General features: G+C 32.8%; 2 protein-coding genes across 2 annotated transcripts; one reads left to right on the forward strand and one right to left on the reverse strand.

The window, feature by feature from the left end:
* The first annotated feature begins 485 nt into the window (after positions 1-485).
* On the forward strand, positions 486-4,578 carry LOC106720744 (putative sodium-dependent multivitamin transporter). Its single transcript, XM_045679067.1, has 10 exons — positions 486-575; positions 1,112-1,233; positions 1,307-1,869; positions 1,931-2,027; positions 2,222-2,386; positions 2,729-2,886; positions 3,155-3,359; positions 3,540-3,734; positions 4,157-4,321; positions 4,564-4,578. The coding sequence occupies exons 2-10, from the start codon at positions 1,117-1,119 to the stop codon at positions 4,576-4,578; spliced, it is 1,680 nt and encodes a 559-aa protein (XP_045535023.1). The 5' UTR covers positions 486-575; positions 1,112-1,116.
* LOC106720742 (centrosomal protein of 290 kDa-like) lies at positions 4,570-16,058 on the reverse strand. Its single transcript, XM_045679068.1, has 32 exons — positions 15,836-16,058; positions 15,527-15,602; positions 15,183-15,445; positions 14,970-15,105; positions 14,732-14,868; positions 14,529-14,639; positions 14,133-14,417; positions 13,873-14,060; positions 13,520-13,798; positions 13,314-13,441; positions 13,063-13,237; positions 12,114-12,940; positions 11,684-11,840; positions 11,364-11,502; positions 11,069-11,178; positions 10,646-10,822; positions 10,311-10,572; positions 9,965-10,214; positions 9,214-9,877; positions 8,871-9,005; positions 8,679-8,784; positions 8,305-8,478; positions 7,982-8,178; positions 7,687-7,836; positions 7,314-7,448; positions 6,937-7,091; positions 6,339-6,511; positions 6,062-6,216; positions 5,847-5,974; positions 5,333-5,430; positions 5,119-5,256; positions 4,570-4,900 (listed from the first exon to the last, which is right to left on the reverse strand). The coding sequence occupies exons 1-32, from the start codon at positions 16,016-16,018 to the stop codon at positions 4,835-4,837; spliced, it is 6,357 nt and encodes a 2,118-aa protein (XP_045535024.1). The 5' UTR covers positions 16,019-16,058; the 3' UTR covers positions 4,570-4,834.
* Between the last annotated feature and the right edge of the window lie 957 nt (positions 16,059-17,015).

Below are 17,015 nucleotides of genomic sequence, written 5' to 3' on the forward strand. Positions count from 1 at the left end.
GTGGTAAAGGAGAAATCAGTATTACAACTCTGTAGGACTAAGGTGAATGTTTATTTATTACCCTTTACTAATTTAAAACTAAGACACTTAAAAATTCCTTTTCTGTGCAATAATAATTAGAAAAAGTGCAAACTGTACATTATACATGTATATATTTAGGACAAAATTGTCAGCAAAAGAAATAATATGTTGTTTGCAATATTGTTGTGTAGAATTGAAAATAATAAGTGACGACTTTAGCATTTTAGCGATATTGTAGTTATAAATTAATTAATATGCATGAATTATATGTTAATAACGTTCATATGCCATAACGTGAGATGCAGTTTATTGAAGAACCGTGTTTAGTTTCGTAACGTTTTTTAAAACAATAAAAAATATAATCTGACGGTATCATATTTTTTTGTTATTAAATATTTACGATTAGTGATGTTTTCAACGTTGTTTAAAGATAAGTGATGTTGTTTAAGATAAGAGATAAAAGGATAGCCGATAATTTTTTACGGTAGTGTTACGCTCACAGTTTTGACGTGTGACAATTGTAACCAATTGTTCAATTGTTTCTGCAATTACAAGTAAGTCATTGTTTTATTTTAAATCTTACTAATATTTAAATGCGAAAGTTTAGATGCATGGATAGATGGAGGGATAGATGGATGGAATGGATTCTGTTTGTTAGAAGTATCTCCGGAACCGCTCAACGGTTCTGGACAAAATTTGGCACAGATTTAGAACATAGTCTGTAAGAACACATAGGCTACTTATTATGTTTTTTTTTAATTCCGCGCGGACACCTAGTATATTAATACAAGTACTTAAGTAGTATATTAAAGTAACAGTAACTTGAAATTGGTATAAAATTATGAGATACGAGTGTAAATAGACGTAGATAGTATGTGACACATTTGTTACGAAAAGTAGCCTGAGAAAACAAAAGGTTCATCTATTTTCTAAATAAAATAAACTCTACAGGTAAAGGCAGAGTTTTATTTTTAGTTTTGGGGCAAGAGTATCTCAACTTCTTATTCTCAACTTGATCTCTAGATCTGGCTAAAATCTTAACTAGAACTTAGTTTGTCCTTTGAACTATATTTTTTTTATTTAATTTCAGTAACCATGGAAAGGTCAGTCTTTAAACCGGTGGATTACGCCATCATGACAGCGTCCGTAGTGATTTCCATTGTTATTGGACTCTACTTTCGTTTTAGTGGCGGAAAACAGAAGACAAACGAGGTTTGGATCACGTTTTTGATAGTTTAATAAAACTTAAAAGAAAAAATACTTAAATATTTGCCTTTGGTTTCAGGAGTACCTATTAGCGAACCGAAACATGTCTATATTTCCTATTGCGATATCTTTAATGGCTTCCTTCATGTCTGCTATAACTCTTCTTGGAGTGTCTGCCGAGAATTATTATTATGGAATGATATTTGTGATTGTCAATTTAGGTTATGGTCTAGGTACACCAATAGCCTGCCAGTTTTACTTGCCAGTATTTTTCGGGCTGCAAAAGACAAGTGCATATGAGTATTTGGAGATGAGGTTTGGACCAACGATACGAATCCTAGCTTCACTAACATACACATTACAGATGATATTATACAGTGGAGTAGTGTTATACGCACCGTCGATTGTTCTCGAAACTGTTACAGGATTGACAAGAATCGTATCTATTCTAGTTGTAGGTTTAGCCTGCACTTTGTATTCAACTTTAGGAGGCATGAAAGCTGTTGTGTTTACTGACTTACTGCAATCTTTACTAATGTTTGCAGCCGTAATAAGCGTAGTTGTGTTTACGTCATTAGAACTTGGAGGATTTTTTCAAATATTTGAAATTGCTAAGGAAGGAGGCCGTTTAGATTTTTCAAAGTAAGTATTGCTAGTAGCATTTACATTAAGTTTAACCAGAAGTATTAATGTCTCTCATCAGTTTCAGTGTGGACCCGACAGAGAGACATACCTGGTGGTCACTCCTCATCGGCGGTGTTATAAATTTCTTGTCATTGTATGCAGTCAACCAAACTCAGGTAGTTTACTTAGTGTAGGGAAGTTTTATTGAGGATTGAGTGAAGGTTCTTATTTAAGTGATAGAGGCAAAAGAGTAAGCGGTTTACAAAGCTAAGTAACAATTCAAAACAACTAGATAAAAAAGCTAGGGGACTTGGAAATATCTACTAGAATATTAGGAAATGATGGATATAAATGTTTACTATTGTGTCAGGTGCAACGTTTGCTGACAGTGAGTACACTGGAACGATCAAAGAGTTGCCTGTGGTGGAGTTGGCCGGTTCTTTGTGTGCTAAGCCTGGCGACATGTGTCAGCGGCCTCGGGATATATGCGGTCTATAAGGACTGTGATCCATTTACCAGTGGAAAGATAACTGCGGTAAGTAATTTCCTTAAAGTAACTTGTGAATTTAGTAGTGTTAGAGGCGTGCTATTGCCTTATGAAAACGGAAATCTGCACAAATTTCTCTTGGTGCCCGTTTTTTCACGAATCCGTGGCTAATGGCGTAATCTACTTATACAATGTGGATCAAAAGGGCGATAAAAAAAGTTAATAGTCCCCAAAAATAAATATACAATGGTACGGTATATACTTTGCTATCTTTTTCATTGTTGCGCCTGTAGCGTTAGAGGTGCCTTTCGATTCGTATTCTTCTCCTGATTATTTTAAGCAGGCGTTAGTGTGTTGTTTTAATGAATTATTTTAATGTCTTTCATGTAGATTGACCAGTTGTTACCTTACTACGTGGTGCACGCGATGGGCGCTGCGCCGGGTCTCGCCGGTCTGTTTGTGGCGGGAATATTCAGCGCCTCGCTCTCCACCATATCGTCCTCTTGCAATTCTCTCGCTGCTATAACACTAACAGATTATTTTGGCAGGTAATATATAGGTAAATCTGAACAGGCTTTGCTGAATCTTAGTCGTTATTAATATGACGGTAGGATAATAACCGTTACGTATTATACTTTTTGATTTTGATCGTCTTTGTTAATGTTATGCCTACGAGCAATTGATTTTTATTTAAGGAATTTCTGGGTTTAAAACGTTTATTGAATGGGTTAAAAATACGGATTAAGCGGATTCTAATAAACAGTCTTTGGGTATATTTGATTTATCTACATTTACCAGTGCACTTGGTATCCGTAGATGCTGTAAATTGAGCGCATCATCTACACTCTGGCTGACAAAGATGGCGGCTTGCGGGTACGGCCTGCTGTTCCTGACGCTGGCGTTCCTCGCTCAATACTTAGGAGGCGTGTTGCAATCCGCTATGACAATCTTTGGTGCGGTCGGCGGGCCATTACTCGGAGTGTTCACGCTTGGAATGTTTACTACATTCGCTAATGAACTTGTTAGTATGTCACGTGTATTAAGATTGGTACATATAATTGTAAATGTGCTCTGATGAAAAAAAATACATAAAAGAAATCATGTTTGTGTTTCTTCCTTTGTTTCTCTATAGAATGAGAAACAGAGTGAGCAAGAGAAAGAAACAAACTTTTTAAAGTGAGATAAAAAATATAATTTTCAGGGTGCATGTATAGGTCTATTGAGCGGTCTATCGTTGACATTATGGATATCTTTTGGAGGACCGCGACCATCGATTGCCAAGCTGTCGGTTTCTACAGAAGGTTGCAGTCACAACGTAACCATGCTAACATCTGTGCCTACTGCTGCAAGCGACTACTTCTATCTGTATCGAATATCTTATATGTGGACGGGTTTGGTACGTATTTTTGCTATGAAAATATCGTTTTATTTTCATAAAAAAAAAAATCAAAAGTGAAAGTAAAAAAGAAAAATCTTGAAAGTTAAATTTTCCAAATATGTGAATAAAATAAACCAATGTTTAACATATTTATGTTAAATTATTTACATTACTTTGCTAATATTATAAATGCGAATGTTTTGATGGATGTATGGATGGATGTTTGTCTGAAGGTATGTCCAGAATGGCTGAACGGATCTTGATGAATTGTGGCACAGATATAGAACATAGTCTGGAAGAACACATAGGCTATTTATTAAGTTTTTTTTTAATTCCGCGCGGACGGAGTCGTGGTTGACAGCTAGTGTTTACATATATACTTTTAGGTCTAACTATCGTCTGTTTCAAACAGATAGTTTATTATTAAAAATGTGATGCAGATTGGCTTCGTGTGGGTGTTACTGGTTGGGACGGTTATATCTCAGTTGGTGCGTCACCAGCAGCCTTGGGAGAAGGTCGGCAAACCACATCCAGACCCTGCGCTCTTCACGCCGCCACTTGCAGCGAGGTTACGAACCAGATATGAAAACAAAAACACTAATAAGGTAAGATAATGTGAATAATTACACTTTTTGCTTTTCAAATAAATCATTTCATGTTGGATGCAGTTAAAATAATTGAGGTAGTATTGTTTTTTTTGGGACAATTCAAATTTAAACGAGCACGTGTTTTGAGTTACTTGTTATAAATATTATGCCACATTATCTTTGCTTAAAAAATTCCCATGATTCTTTTAGGCTTATTTAGTATGAAACGATGGCCATATATTATTTTTATTTTATTTCAGTCTACAGTAGAGTAACTTTGTCTATTTCCAAGACGATAATTTGGATAGAGCATAAGAAGATCTGAAAAACTTTACTAAATACGACGTTAGTGACTATTGGACAAAGAAAAAATAGAAAGATAAGTTTTCAAAGACGTTTATTGACGAAACACACTAACACAAACTATGAATATTGATTTGACTTAAACGAGCACAAAAGGATTTGCTTAATCTAACGAATATAATAAAATTAATAAAGAACACGCTTATAACGTCATAAATCAAGCTTACATTATTCCGATACCGAATCTCTTTTGTAATCCGTCAACTCTTCTAATTGCCGCCGTAGAAATGTATTCTGAAAACAAAAGGGTTTTTTAATAAGATGAAATGAATGAACGTCTTTGATGGTTCGTGCATTACTAAATGGAAGTCGACTGTATAGTATCGGAAAATTGTTTTGTGTATAACGTCTATCAATCTATTAAAAACATCGTTTGTTATCATCATCGTAACACCAAAATGACCAAAAATAAAATGTAATAATATTTCTTAATTGTTTAATTATGAGATTACCTCGTTTAGTAACTCATCTTCTCTCTCGGCTGCGATCCTCAACATGTCTTTGGAGCGTTCAAGTAGGGCGTCTTTCTCTTGTATACTCCTCTTTAAGTTTGCTATTTCAGTTTTACACGACTCCAACTGACTTCGAGTCTGAAATTTTGAATAAAATATTAACGAGGACTATCAATTAAAACCATCATCATCATTTGCACAAATATATTGTTACTTTATCCGATGCACTGCGACCGCTCGTTGGTCGAGAATCCACTCGCTTTACATTCGTTGCTGACGATTTTTGTTCCGCTTGCAACTTGCTGACCAAACCTACAAGGATTCCATAGTTGAATATTGCACGCGATATTAACACCTTTTTTATTTTATAAGACATACATATCAATGTTTGCCTTCTACCACAATATATCAGACTTAAAACGGATTTTCTCTTTCTGCTGGTATAATCAAATTTCTATCTCTCTCTCGGGAAACTTTAAGCTGCAGCCGTCGTTTATGTAATAATGCTGCAAATTTAGATTACTTATTTATATTTATTTAACTTAATGCCTTAGAGTAGAATTTCGTGAGGTTACATCGGATAGAATATTTCTTTTTCCGCTATATGATCCAATGTGGACAAATGGCGACAGGGTTCAATTACGCAGATTCTACAGTTATAATAGTTATGATTCTATGGATATACCATAAAATACATTCATCATGTGCCTGTGGTAATGTGGGTATACCTCTGAGCGTGAGCACTGTCTGCTCTAGGTCGTTGACGCGGTGTTGGTGCGCGGTGGCGGGCGCGCTCTCTAGGGAACTCACGCGCAGTGTCAACTGACTGTTCTCTTCCTTCAGCATGTTGCAGTAGCTTACACAAATAACACCATAAAATTTTTGAAAAACAACTTGATACATTTTACAAAAATATGATAAGTTTAATTGCCATTTATCTCACCTCTTCCAATATTCGAGTTCTGGTTTCACTTCCTGTGTGTAGGGGGATCGGATTTGGGTTTCAAGTAACGTCGACTCGAGTTTCAACACTTGACCCTTCAGAGATGTTATTTCCGCAAGAGCTTTTTCATATTCAGAAACTAGGGGCTCGTTTCCCTAAAATTGTAATTCGAAAATAACTAAACAAGAACGTTGTTCAAAACACTAAGTAACGGTATTAACAATAACAAGTTATAAAACAAAGTATAGATAAACTGTTTGGATATGTCTATGAGTACCTTTTCAGCAACTTCTAGCGCCGCGATGCGCCTCTGTTGCGCTTCTATCCGCTCGAGCAGCGCGCGGGTCGAAACCGGCACGGTCTGCATCTCACTGGGATCGTACTCGCTTCTAGAGAGACGCTTCTCAGAAGCTTCTCCGTCTTGCTTCTCTCTCGCAGACAGCTTCTCATCTGAAAACACATTATTTATGCACATGACAAGATCGTTAAGACTTCGTTGAAAGATTACTAAAATAGTAGCTAGCGCAGTGGAAGCGTGCTGGGCCCATAACCTGATGAAATGAAAACAAAGGCGATTATAATAATTTAACTATTTAATTAACACGAGAATAATTTATGTAATGAATGACAGTGCACAACGTAGACAAGAGAGAGAGAGCCTAACGATTTTTACAGTTGAAGTATAGAACAAATATTTTTGCTATTTATGTTGCGTAGGCGTCCATACTTCTAACATTTGTGTATATTTTACTTTTTTCATCTACACCAAGGGAAGTAGATTGTATTTTGTTGTATCTAAGTGCAGGTTAGATTTCTATATCCGTTATTCCTTTATTTCAGAATATCAGCATTACATAAATTAAAAACTAACATACTTTTAGGTTCAGATAGTCTGGACAAGAGCAAACGTTTTTCCTTCTCCAGTCTAGCAATAGCAGACCGCGCCATGTTCAATCCGGCCTCTAGTTTGATAACTTCTTGGCATTTCTCTTCGTATCGTGCCTGCCATCGTTCCGCCGCTTGTTGTGCTCTAAAATAAAAGTTGTTTTTAATAAGTAGTAACTTTTGGCTGGTAGTTATTATTGCTCTAAATACAAATCAATACGAACGAACGATGGTAGTCATTTTACGTCAGTGGTGGGCATTATCTAGTTGAGATTCTGAGTATCTTTGAATAAGCTACGAACTAATTATGATCCTATCGAATTAGAAATTAAATAACATAGAGAGTTAGTATAAGAACAGTGGCAACCTCTTCCATTTGTCCCATAGCGCGACGGAGGAGTTGTTGTCTCGGCGAGCACTAGTCAGCTGCGCTTGCAATGTTGCGATCTTGTTGTGCAGCGCCGCTGACTCAGCACACACCGCCTTGCTGCCCGATGTACTTCTACGATACATGCAAATAATAAAATTAGAAATTAAAAACACAATAGAGACCAAGAGTACTCGGTGACTGGTATTAAAAATAAATTAACAGCAAAAAAATCTAACAATAGAGCGTTGCTTGACCAGAAAACTGACACCGCATGTAGTATCATTCTCGTTTGGATTTTTAGTTTTTGTAGTTCAGTATATGACGAAAGGCCTATTCATATCTGCCATGCCGTATTCATCTTTGAGCTTACATTCTAAATACTTGATTCTTGAGATTCTGAGCATCTAGTCGAGATCTTCTCTCCCTCGCTGCTATCGCTTTGATCTGGCGACGCAACACTCCATTTTGTTTGGAGAGCAGTTGTTTCTCTCTTCTTAAACGCTCTATTATTGGCTCCTGCCTGAAATGTATTAAAGACCGTTATAGAGTCAGTCAGTTTTGACAAGAAATCCAATTTTCACTTTTCTAATTAACTGAAGTTTAAGCTTTCTAGTTAAAGCTTTAACTTACTACTTAAATAGAAATTCGAATAAAACAAGACTTACCAAATCATAGTGGACGTTGACATTTTAGTAAAATCATCTTGCATGTCGTGGAAATCGACGGTGGAGTCGAACTTTAGTTCCAGTCTATCAGAGCCTTGTTGTGAGAAGTCGCTCGCTTCTTCAACCTCTACTATAGCCGAAAGATCGAAACTTGGATCTTGTACGGATAACATAGTTTGCATGTTCATTATTTGAGTCTGAAAATAAAATAAAATATTATAAAGGACAGTATTTGACTTCTTTTCCTCGAGCAGGTAAGAATTTCATTAATATACAAAATTTATATTGTGATATTTATACGAAATAAAGTTAATTTTACTTACTTTCAAGTTATGTACATTTGATCGAAGTTGTTCTATTTGAGCATCTTTTTCTGCTAATTGTTTGACGTGTAATGCTTTCTGTTCCGAAAGTTGTGTGCGCAATTCTACGTGCTCACGCTGAGTTTCATTTAACTGCATCAACCAATGCTGGTTTTCGGCTTTGTATGATTCTACCTGCAGCATATAGGAGAATGAAGTATAAACAAGAAGATTTATCGATGAGATTATACACTACACCAAAAAGGCCTACGAATTGTTTGACCTTGTCTTCTGACCACTTCTGTGAGAACGTCGGCTCATCTGGCAAAGCTTAAAAGGAAACAATTTTAATTTGTATAATTCGAAACTCACAGGAACTTACAGAACACACTCACCTCATAATTATGGCGTTCCTTTAACTGTAGACCCATTTGTTCCATTTTTTCAAGTCTTTCTGCTGCTAAGTTCTTCCAGCGCTGAACCTCACTTTGGCAATTGACACTAATATGCAAATAAATATTGAGTAAACACGAAGCGATTATAAACGATCTGTTACATTAGTAATGATACTGATTAAATTCACTCACATTTCTCTTTTATAGTCTTCTAGATTATTCTCTAGTTTAAAACACTTGTTTTCTAGTTCTTCATTTTTGGATGTATATTTCACAATGTCCTGTTTGATAATATCGTCTTTGCACCCACCAACGGTAGTAGCTTTTCTGTAATAAATAATAGTTTTATAATTTACGCCAGAGCAAGACCTATCATTATCTAAGAAGTGTCGTGTATCGTGTATCTAAGAATATGATTGATGGAATTTACGGAGAATTTTAAAATTATCTTAACATACGTACAACTTATGATTCAACCACTGTGAAATTTATCATATAGTATAGTAATTTTTTTTATCATTTAGTATACGCGTACCTATCTATTTCCGCCTGCAAAGCTACTAATTTTGATTTTAATGTTTTAACATTCTCATAATTGTCATTTCTTTCTCTATCTAACAGTTGTTTGTATTCGGTCATAATTTTATTCTTTTCGTTTTCTATACGTTCAACACTTTCTAATAGTGATTGTGTGTCTTCCTTCGCCTTTTTCTTAATATTGTTGCACTGTTCACTGTGTGAATTTTTGACATCCTCAAATTCTGTTTTTAACAATTCTACAGATTTCTGAAGTTCCTCATTTAGTGAAGTTAATTTCGTATTTGTCTCCACAAGATTTTGTATTTTACGATGTAAAGCCTTATTTTCTTCGTGTACTGATACAATTGTTTTTTCGCGTTGCTCAGATTTTGATAAACAATCGAATAGTTTCTTCTTTGCATCTTTATTCGCGATTTCAAGGTTGTTTATATGTTGTTTTAATTCATTTGAAGTACTATCATTTTCTGTTTGAATTAACTTATTAATTCTTTGTGCATCAATGTTCGTTTGAGTAGCCACATTTAGAACTTCTGAGTTTCTAAATTTTCTCTCGGAAAAATTTGTTAATGTGGCTACAGATTTCTTTTCATTGGAATTGAAATTAATTTGATATGTTAACTGGGTTGTTCGTGGTTTTGGAAGAGTAAACGTTCCACTTTCTATAAAAGATAAAATACCTTGTTATTGTTTAAGAATATATAAAAGTAGAATATTCGTTGATTAGTGCTAGTTTTGTAGATACTAACCTTTGGTACTGGATCCAATATCTGAATCAGACTGCGAGTCTTCAGATTCAATGTCGACTATGTCTTTAGTAATATTGTTATTTTTCTCTTTCGTGATATTTTCTTCGCTAAAAGTATCCCTCAATCCGTGGCTTACCGTAACGAGAGTTTTATCAAGAGCATTACAACGTTCTAATAAGTTTTTATTTGCTTTTTCCAAAGCCTTTATTTTATTACTACAATGTTCCAACTCTCTAGCTTGAGTACTGTTCTGAAATTCCGTAAATTATTTAGGTTATAACATGTTATTAACAATGTTAGAGATTTTACTACAATTTTATAAATAAGGTATTTGAAAATTTATTACCAAAATTGTTAACTGCAATTTATGTGGGCAGTTTTCCATATTTTCAGAACAATTTCCGCTTGTTAAATTAAGTATTTGATCATAAACACTGTGTTTTGCCATTAAACTGAAACGTAAGTCTTCAATTTCATGAAATTTTTCGTCCACAAATTTAGTTTTATCTGAAAGTTCTTTTAAACCGTAAAGATAATTTTCAGCAGAAGTCAAAGGTAAGCCTCCTTGATATTCTAGTCTTAACGTTTGTAAAATGTCGTGCATATATCTGAAAATAGTTGACATTGATTTTGTTGTGTTCTATTTTATTTACTAATTTATACGTTTTAATCTATAGATACCTGAATTTGTTTTCATACTTAAGTGTAAGCATTTCTAATATCTTTTGTAGAGCTAATAATGCTTCCTCGGCATTTTCTCTCATTTCTTTCTCCCTATCCAGATATTGTTTGAGACTTTCTACTTTTTGATGTCTTTCACTTGCTTGTAGGTGGGCTACCAAGATTTCATTACTTAACCTTAAAAACAAAGATACATTAAAATCATTTACAACTTTAAAATGTTGACTCTATTGCTTCTTAAAAATAAATTATATTAAAGTTTAAGAATTGTTAAAGAAGGTTGCGTTTGATGTAAATGTATTCAAAACATTTCTTAGCATAAAGACTAAGGTGAGACTGTATCTTTGAGGAATGATGAATTGAACCCGAAATAGTCGAAATAGCAGTAAATAACCGATGAACGATAATATAAAGAACATTTACCGTGCAATAACCGCTTTGTTGTCTCCAACCGACTGGAGATCAAGTATTTGATGTCTTAACAAATTTATTTCTGTTTCATAGTTTAAACGTTTGCATTCGTCATGTTGTAACTATAAAAGAAAAAAATCATTTTTTTCAAATACATACAGCCTTTAATTGTATTGATTCTGACAACTTCGCTTAAAAGCAAAAAATACAAACTCATACATACATAAAACATAGAATATTTAACATGTTTTGCAATGTTTTATCAGAAGTGAAATGGATTCAAATACAGACTGCATAAACTATTTACCTGAGACATAACGACATCATACTGTGTTTTGATTTCGAGAAATTTCTCTTTGAGCTGTTTGTTCTCCTCATTCAATTGGTGTAAATTTTGTTTTAAACTTGTAATTTCCTCCTTTGTTTCGGATGCTAAAGTATTGTCTCTTAAAAAAAATGACGTAAATTTATATACAATTATGGTTAATGTACGAGTATACTTAACTATGAACGTACAATTTTCATCATGTTCACCGTATCACCACAGCCTCTGAACGTTCATAACATAAGAAGAAGTATAGAGTTACCAATCTATATATAGAGAATTAAGAAGAAAATTAAACTCACATAAGACTAGCTTGCAAATCTTGTAGTTCTGTATTCCTTTTAATGAGTTTTTCTATTAGTTTGTTTTTTGCATCTAGCTCCGAACATATCTCGTGATGGGTTTGTGGAGCTGTCTTTTCTATTTTAGAATCATTATTTTTGTCTTGGTCTTTAATATCTGTTGGAAAGTAACACTTGGCTAAAATAATAGTTTTACGGCACGTATTTATTTGTATTGATTATTAAAGTGATTAATCAAAGTGTTCACATAAGATGTATGTGAACTGTCTTTCAATATGTCTGTTAACTAGAATATCTTTTAATATAAATTTACTGTTGGGTTTAAATATATTTTTTATAAGATAAGGTGGGAGACGAGTAGCGGAAACACCGAGGTATGTGCGAAAATTAGTAAGTATATTAATCCTATTTAGATATTCTATATACTTACCTTTAGAATTTTGAGATATCTTTATCGTCGTTTCTTTAGAATTTATTTTATCGTTCCCAAAGTGCTTGATTTTATTTGATTCTACGTTCATTAAATCGGAGTTCAGTACTTGTCGATATTTTGTTATTATTTCATTAAATATTTTATTTTGTTTCCAAAATAAATCCTCTGGCATAGAACAGCGTATTTTTTCGGTAAGGTTTATGATTACTATCACTAAGTTTTGTATTTGCGTTTCAAAATTTAAAGTAGATTTCAATTTCTCTTTTTTATTTTCTAGAATCTCGTTGCTCATATTTTCATACGATGTTCTAATATTCTTATACATTTCTTCGAGATAATTGCATTTTCTTTCTAAGAATGACACATTAGGGCTACTGACTAGACCGGCCGAAATATCACTGTTATCTTCATCTCCATGTGAAATGTGTGATAATTTTAAGTTTTCAATTTGGGCTTTGTAATTCTCTTCTTCAATTAACCATTTGCTTTTTTCGTCCGATGTGCTGATTGCAATTTCTGCCATTTTGTCAAATAACATTTCATATTTGCTTCGAAAATATATAAGAGCATTTTTAACTTCCTTTTCATATAAAGAATTTCTATTCAAGCTTACTTTTTCTAACTCTTTTTTATTTTGTAAATCTATTTCTTTGTTTTCACTATCAAAAACGTATGAGTTCAATGTACCAAAATTGGTGTAATCTTCACTTTTTCTTTCTGTTCTTGTCTTCATTTTACTTTCCAATTCATGTACTTTAGTTTCCATTTCTGCACACTTTTGACATTCTTTTGACAACTGTGTCATTAAATTAAATACTTCCTTCCTGGAAACAATAAGAAGGGTTAAAAGATGAGAAAAGGACAATCGGAACTGGATTTTTTTTAACATGTTAATTTTAAACTAATGTTAGTGAAGGTGATACTAAAATATTGAATAATATATTACCTTGATTGTTGGAGAGCTGTTAAAAGAGCATCTTTGCCACCCAAAGCAGCTTTTAGTTGTAACGTGGTTGCGATGTGAGGAGCGAACCATCCAGCAGCATGTCGAGCTTCCAAGGCACATAAAACAGCTTCTAAACTGGGGCATTCGAAAGCCACAACTCCTGTTGAACTATCACCTGATAAAACAATTACAAAAATTACGTGTTTAATAACCAACAGTAACATATATATATTTTAAGTGATCGCATATACAATTATCTTTTAAATAGTTGAATATTTCTTGAAGTCCTTTACGTAGACCTTCATTTTCTTCGATAAGGGATTGATAGTTTATCACTTCATTTATATTTTCATTTACATTACCGCTTCCTCCTTCCACTCTGAAATCATGTATTCAAATTTTATAACACTTTGAGCAATTAACAACACAAATTAAATTTAATTAAAATAATAATTACAAGACATCTTCTTCAACAGTTTGTAGTGTATCATCATTCTTTCTTTTTGTGACGCTATTATTAATTATTGATATACTTGGCTCCTTAACACTTAACAACTTTGCATATTTAGATATAATTTCGCTTTGTTCTAGATTTTTCATTTCTAATGTTACGAGTTCATTCTCGATTGCTTGAATTTCTTTACTTAAAGTCATATTGTGTTCTTTTAAGTTATGATATTCAAGTAAAATGCCCTCAGTTGGAATTTTGTCGTTTTCACTTAAATTAAGTTGTCTCCTAAAAAACGATACATGTTGAAAATATAATATTATAAAACTTGAAGAAATCGTGTAGAATAATGTTTCATTTACCTCATCGTTTCATTCTCAATCTGTAAATCGTTTACAACTTGAGTGAGATTGTTTACATCTTTTATTAAAGATTTAATACCTTCGTCTTTCAACTTGAGTTGTTGCTTTTTATTCTTAACCGCTTTCATCAAAGTAGCAACCCCATCGTCGGATTTCAAAAGACCGAGTTCAGATGACAATTCCATTACCTTAAAACAAATCATCAAATAGTAAAAGAAACAGATTAACTGATTTTTTACGTTTAACAGTCAGTTACTCACCTCTTTTTCTCTCATAACTAACGTTTTTTCTGTGCTTTCAAGAGTCGCAACTAGTTTTTTAATTTTCTTCTTTAACTCATTTATCATTTTACGTTGTTTTCCATCATCACTTTCATTTTTATTAAAGTCTAAATCGGTATTGTGTGTCTCTTCAAATAGTGATTTCAGATGCTTATTTTCATTTTTAAGAACATCTATCACGTTCACAGACCGTAATATTTCTTTAGAAGCTTCAGCGAGTTTATCTCCCAATTCTTTGATTCGTAATTCTTCCATACGGTTTTCCTTGATATCAAAATAAAAAAAAGTTGTAAAAATGTAAGCAAACTAAATTCTCAACAAGTAGTAACTAAATGTATAAATTGGTAAGAATGTAGTAAGATAAAAAAAAATTACCTGTTTTTCTTCCGAATGTTTAGGTGCAGATCTTAAGTTTAACTGTTCTTTTAAATTTTTATTCTCTATTGTTAATCTTTCTATATCTAATCGTAGATTTTTTACTGAACTCTAAAAAAGTAATATTAGTGTTTTTTCACTTTTTTAAAATAAAATAAGTACTGTTAACAAAAACATTCAAAAATAACAAATATGGTATCTACCTTTAAGTGCTGAATTTTTGTTTTAGCATCTTCGTTCATGTTGTCTTTGTTAATGCCTTTCGAAAGAATTTCTTGTCTTAGTGTACTTATTTCGTCTAGTAAATTTGATTTTGCTAGCTCTAAAGATCCAATAGTTTCTGAAATATAAAAAAATATATGTTGAATAGATTATTGCCTTCTAAGATTATGCCTCATTCATCGTATTCACTAACTTATAATAATTTAACATTGTATTCACCTTTAATACGATTGCATTCGTTACTTGATGCGAGCAGTTTTTCAGTCATATCTTCTATTATTTTCGTTGCTTCCTTCAGTTTATCTTTAAGTATTGTAATTTTTTCTTTAAATTTAGTATTTTCTTCCTCCAATATCTGAATTTATTGAAAATGCTTTATTCTTATAAATTTATTATTCTGATTTTCGTAATTGTTTAAATTCTACACCTTACCTTAACATATCCAAGTAATTTTCGGATATGCTTGTTCTTCTGAACGATTTCATTTTCAAGTTGAGCCTTAGCATCTATTTCAGATAATACATCTGGACTGGAAATACTATCTTTGTCAATATCGATGGATTGGTCTTTATATTTCATTTTCCGTTCTTCTAGTTCAGCGATATCAGCGTACAATTTCTCCAGTATATCTTTGTTTGCTTTTATCACTTCTTCTTGATGTGTAATAGTTTCCAACGCATTATCGGAACTTGTACCTGGTAGAAACATTTTAATTCTAGTATTAAGAAAACATACTGCGGACTTTTGGTAAAATAAGAGAATTATTTATAAATTACCTGCATTATCGTTACGTGAATGCTTTTTGCCCTTTTTCCTATGAAAGGCATTTAACTCTCCCCCTAAATTTTTAACCTGTTATAAAAGAATTAATTTTTAACCAACTCCTTAACTGTAGAGCTCCACTGTCGTGGTACTAGAAATATTACATAAAATTGTCATCTGTTTCATTTTTTTTTTTAACAAAACACACACTGCAGTATTTATACTAGCCTAAATAATTACAACAAGAAAAACAACATCTAATTATAGGTCAATGATTATTAACCTCTTTAAATTAAATTTAAAACTTCTGCAGTATATTTTACCTGTTCACTTTTGTATTTCAAAATATCCTGGGCCAACCTGAAAAGAGTTTTTAAGTCTGAAAAGTTTAACTCAATATCATCTACTTCCATCCATGACAGATTCTCGCATAATTCCTCTTTGTCTGCCTGTAATAGTTCCTTCTGAGAGAAACTCAATATTTGCCTCCAATCCGTCTCTACCATGGTTTGATTTATGGTCTTCTTGATGAATGTATTGATTTTAATAAAGCAGTAACTTCGTGATCAATGTTTGTGTTTATATTTGTAACGTTGCTAAGCAACCGTAATATTACAGTGTTGTCGGTAAAAAATTAGGCATTTTAAATAAATATCACAAGTCATTAATACAGTTTTTAATTTAAATGAAACATTTAATTTTAATGTTGAATGTATTTATTTAATGTTTATGTTCGTAATCACAGTTTTATTTTGTAATGTAGAACTTTTTTACTCTATGGCCAGATAGTCTTCACATTTTTGGGAAAAATTAACAACCTACTCGTAAGCTCTATAATTTAGTAATTCGGTAATTTAGGAAATCCTTAATCTATAAATAACAAAAACGTAAAATAAAACACACAAGTTATAAAAAGATTATGTTTATTAATTGTTATGATATAAAACAATAGCCGGTTAATGTTACATCTCATGTCGCGGTGTCAACAACAAAATAAAAACATTTGTGCATCTAAAAATAAATTAACAAAATTAAATACAACAAAATGTTAAAAATAAAAAGGAAACATCATTAGCGTGCGTACTACACAAAACAAGCTTTCACAAGAGGGCGAGAGAAACAGTCTGCTTTGGTTTAGCGATCATCTTACAATTACCACAAACATTCATTACAAAATCTTACTATGGGGACTTCTATCATTACACAGGATTTGACAACGAACAAGTTTAAGAAAGACAGAAGATACAAAATGGTCGATATATGGGTATAAAACCAATGACTAGATACTACTAAAGTCGTCCATATTAACAACCTCTGGGGTATATTTCACAACAATAGCATTCCTATCGTTACTTCGAATATATAATATCTCTTATTTCAATTAAGCATACAAATAGTATTGTCAACGTTGCCAATTACACTCGCCCTAATGTTTCTCCGATCGTTCCATAGATATATGAAATTCATAGATACGTCATAATCATTTAATATTAATATTTTTTG

This window comes from Papilio machaon, chromosome 8, assembly GCF_912999745.1.
Source record: "Papilio machaon chromosome 8, ilPapMach1.1, whole genome shotgun sequence".
NCBI classification, from domain to species: Eukaryota; Metazoa; Arthropoda; class Insecta; order Lepidoptera; family Papilionidae; genus Papilio; species Papilio machaon.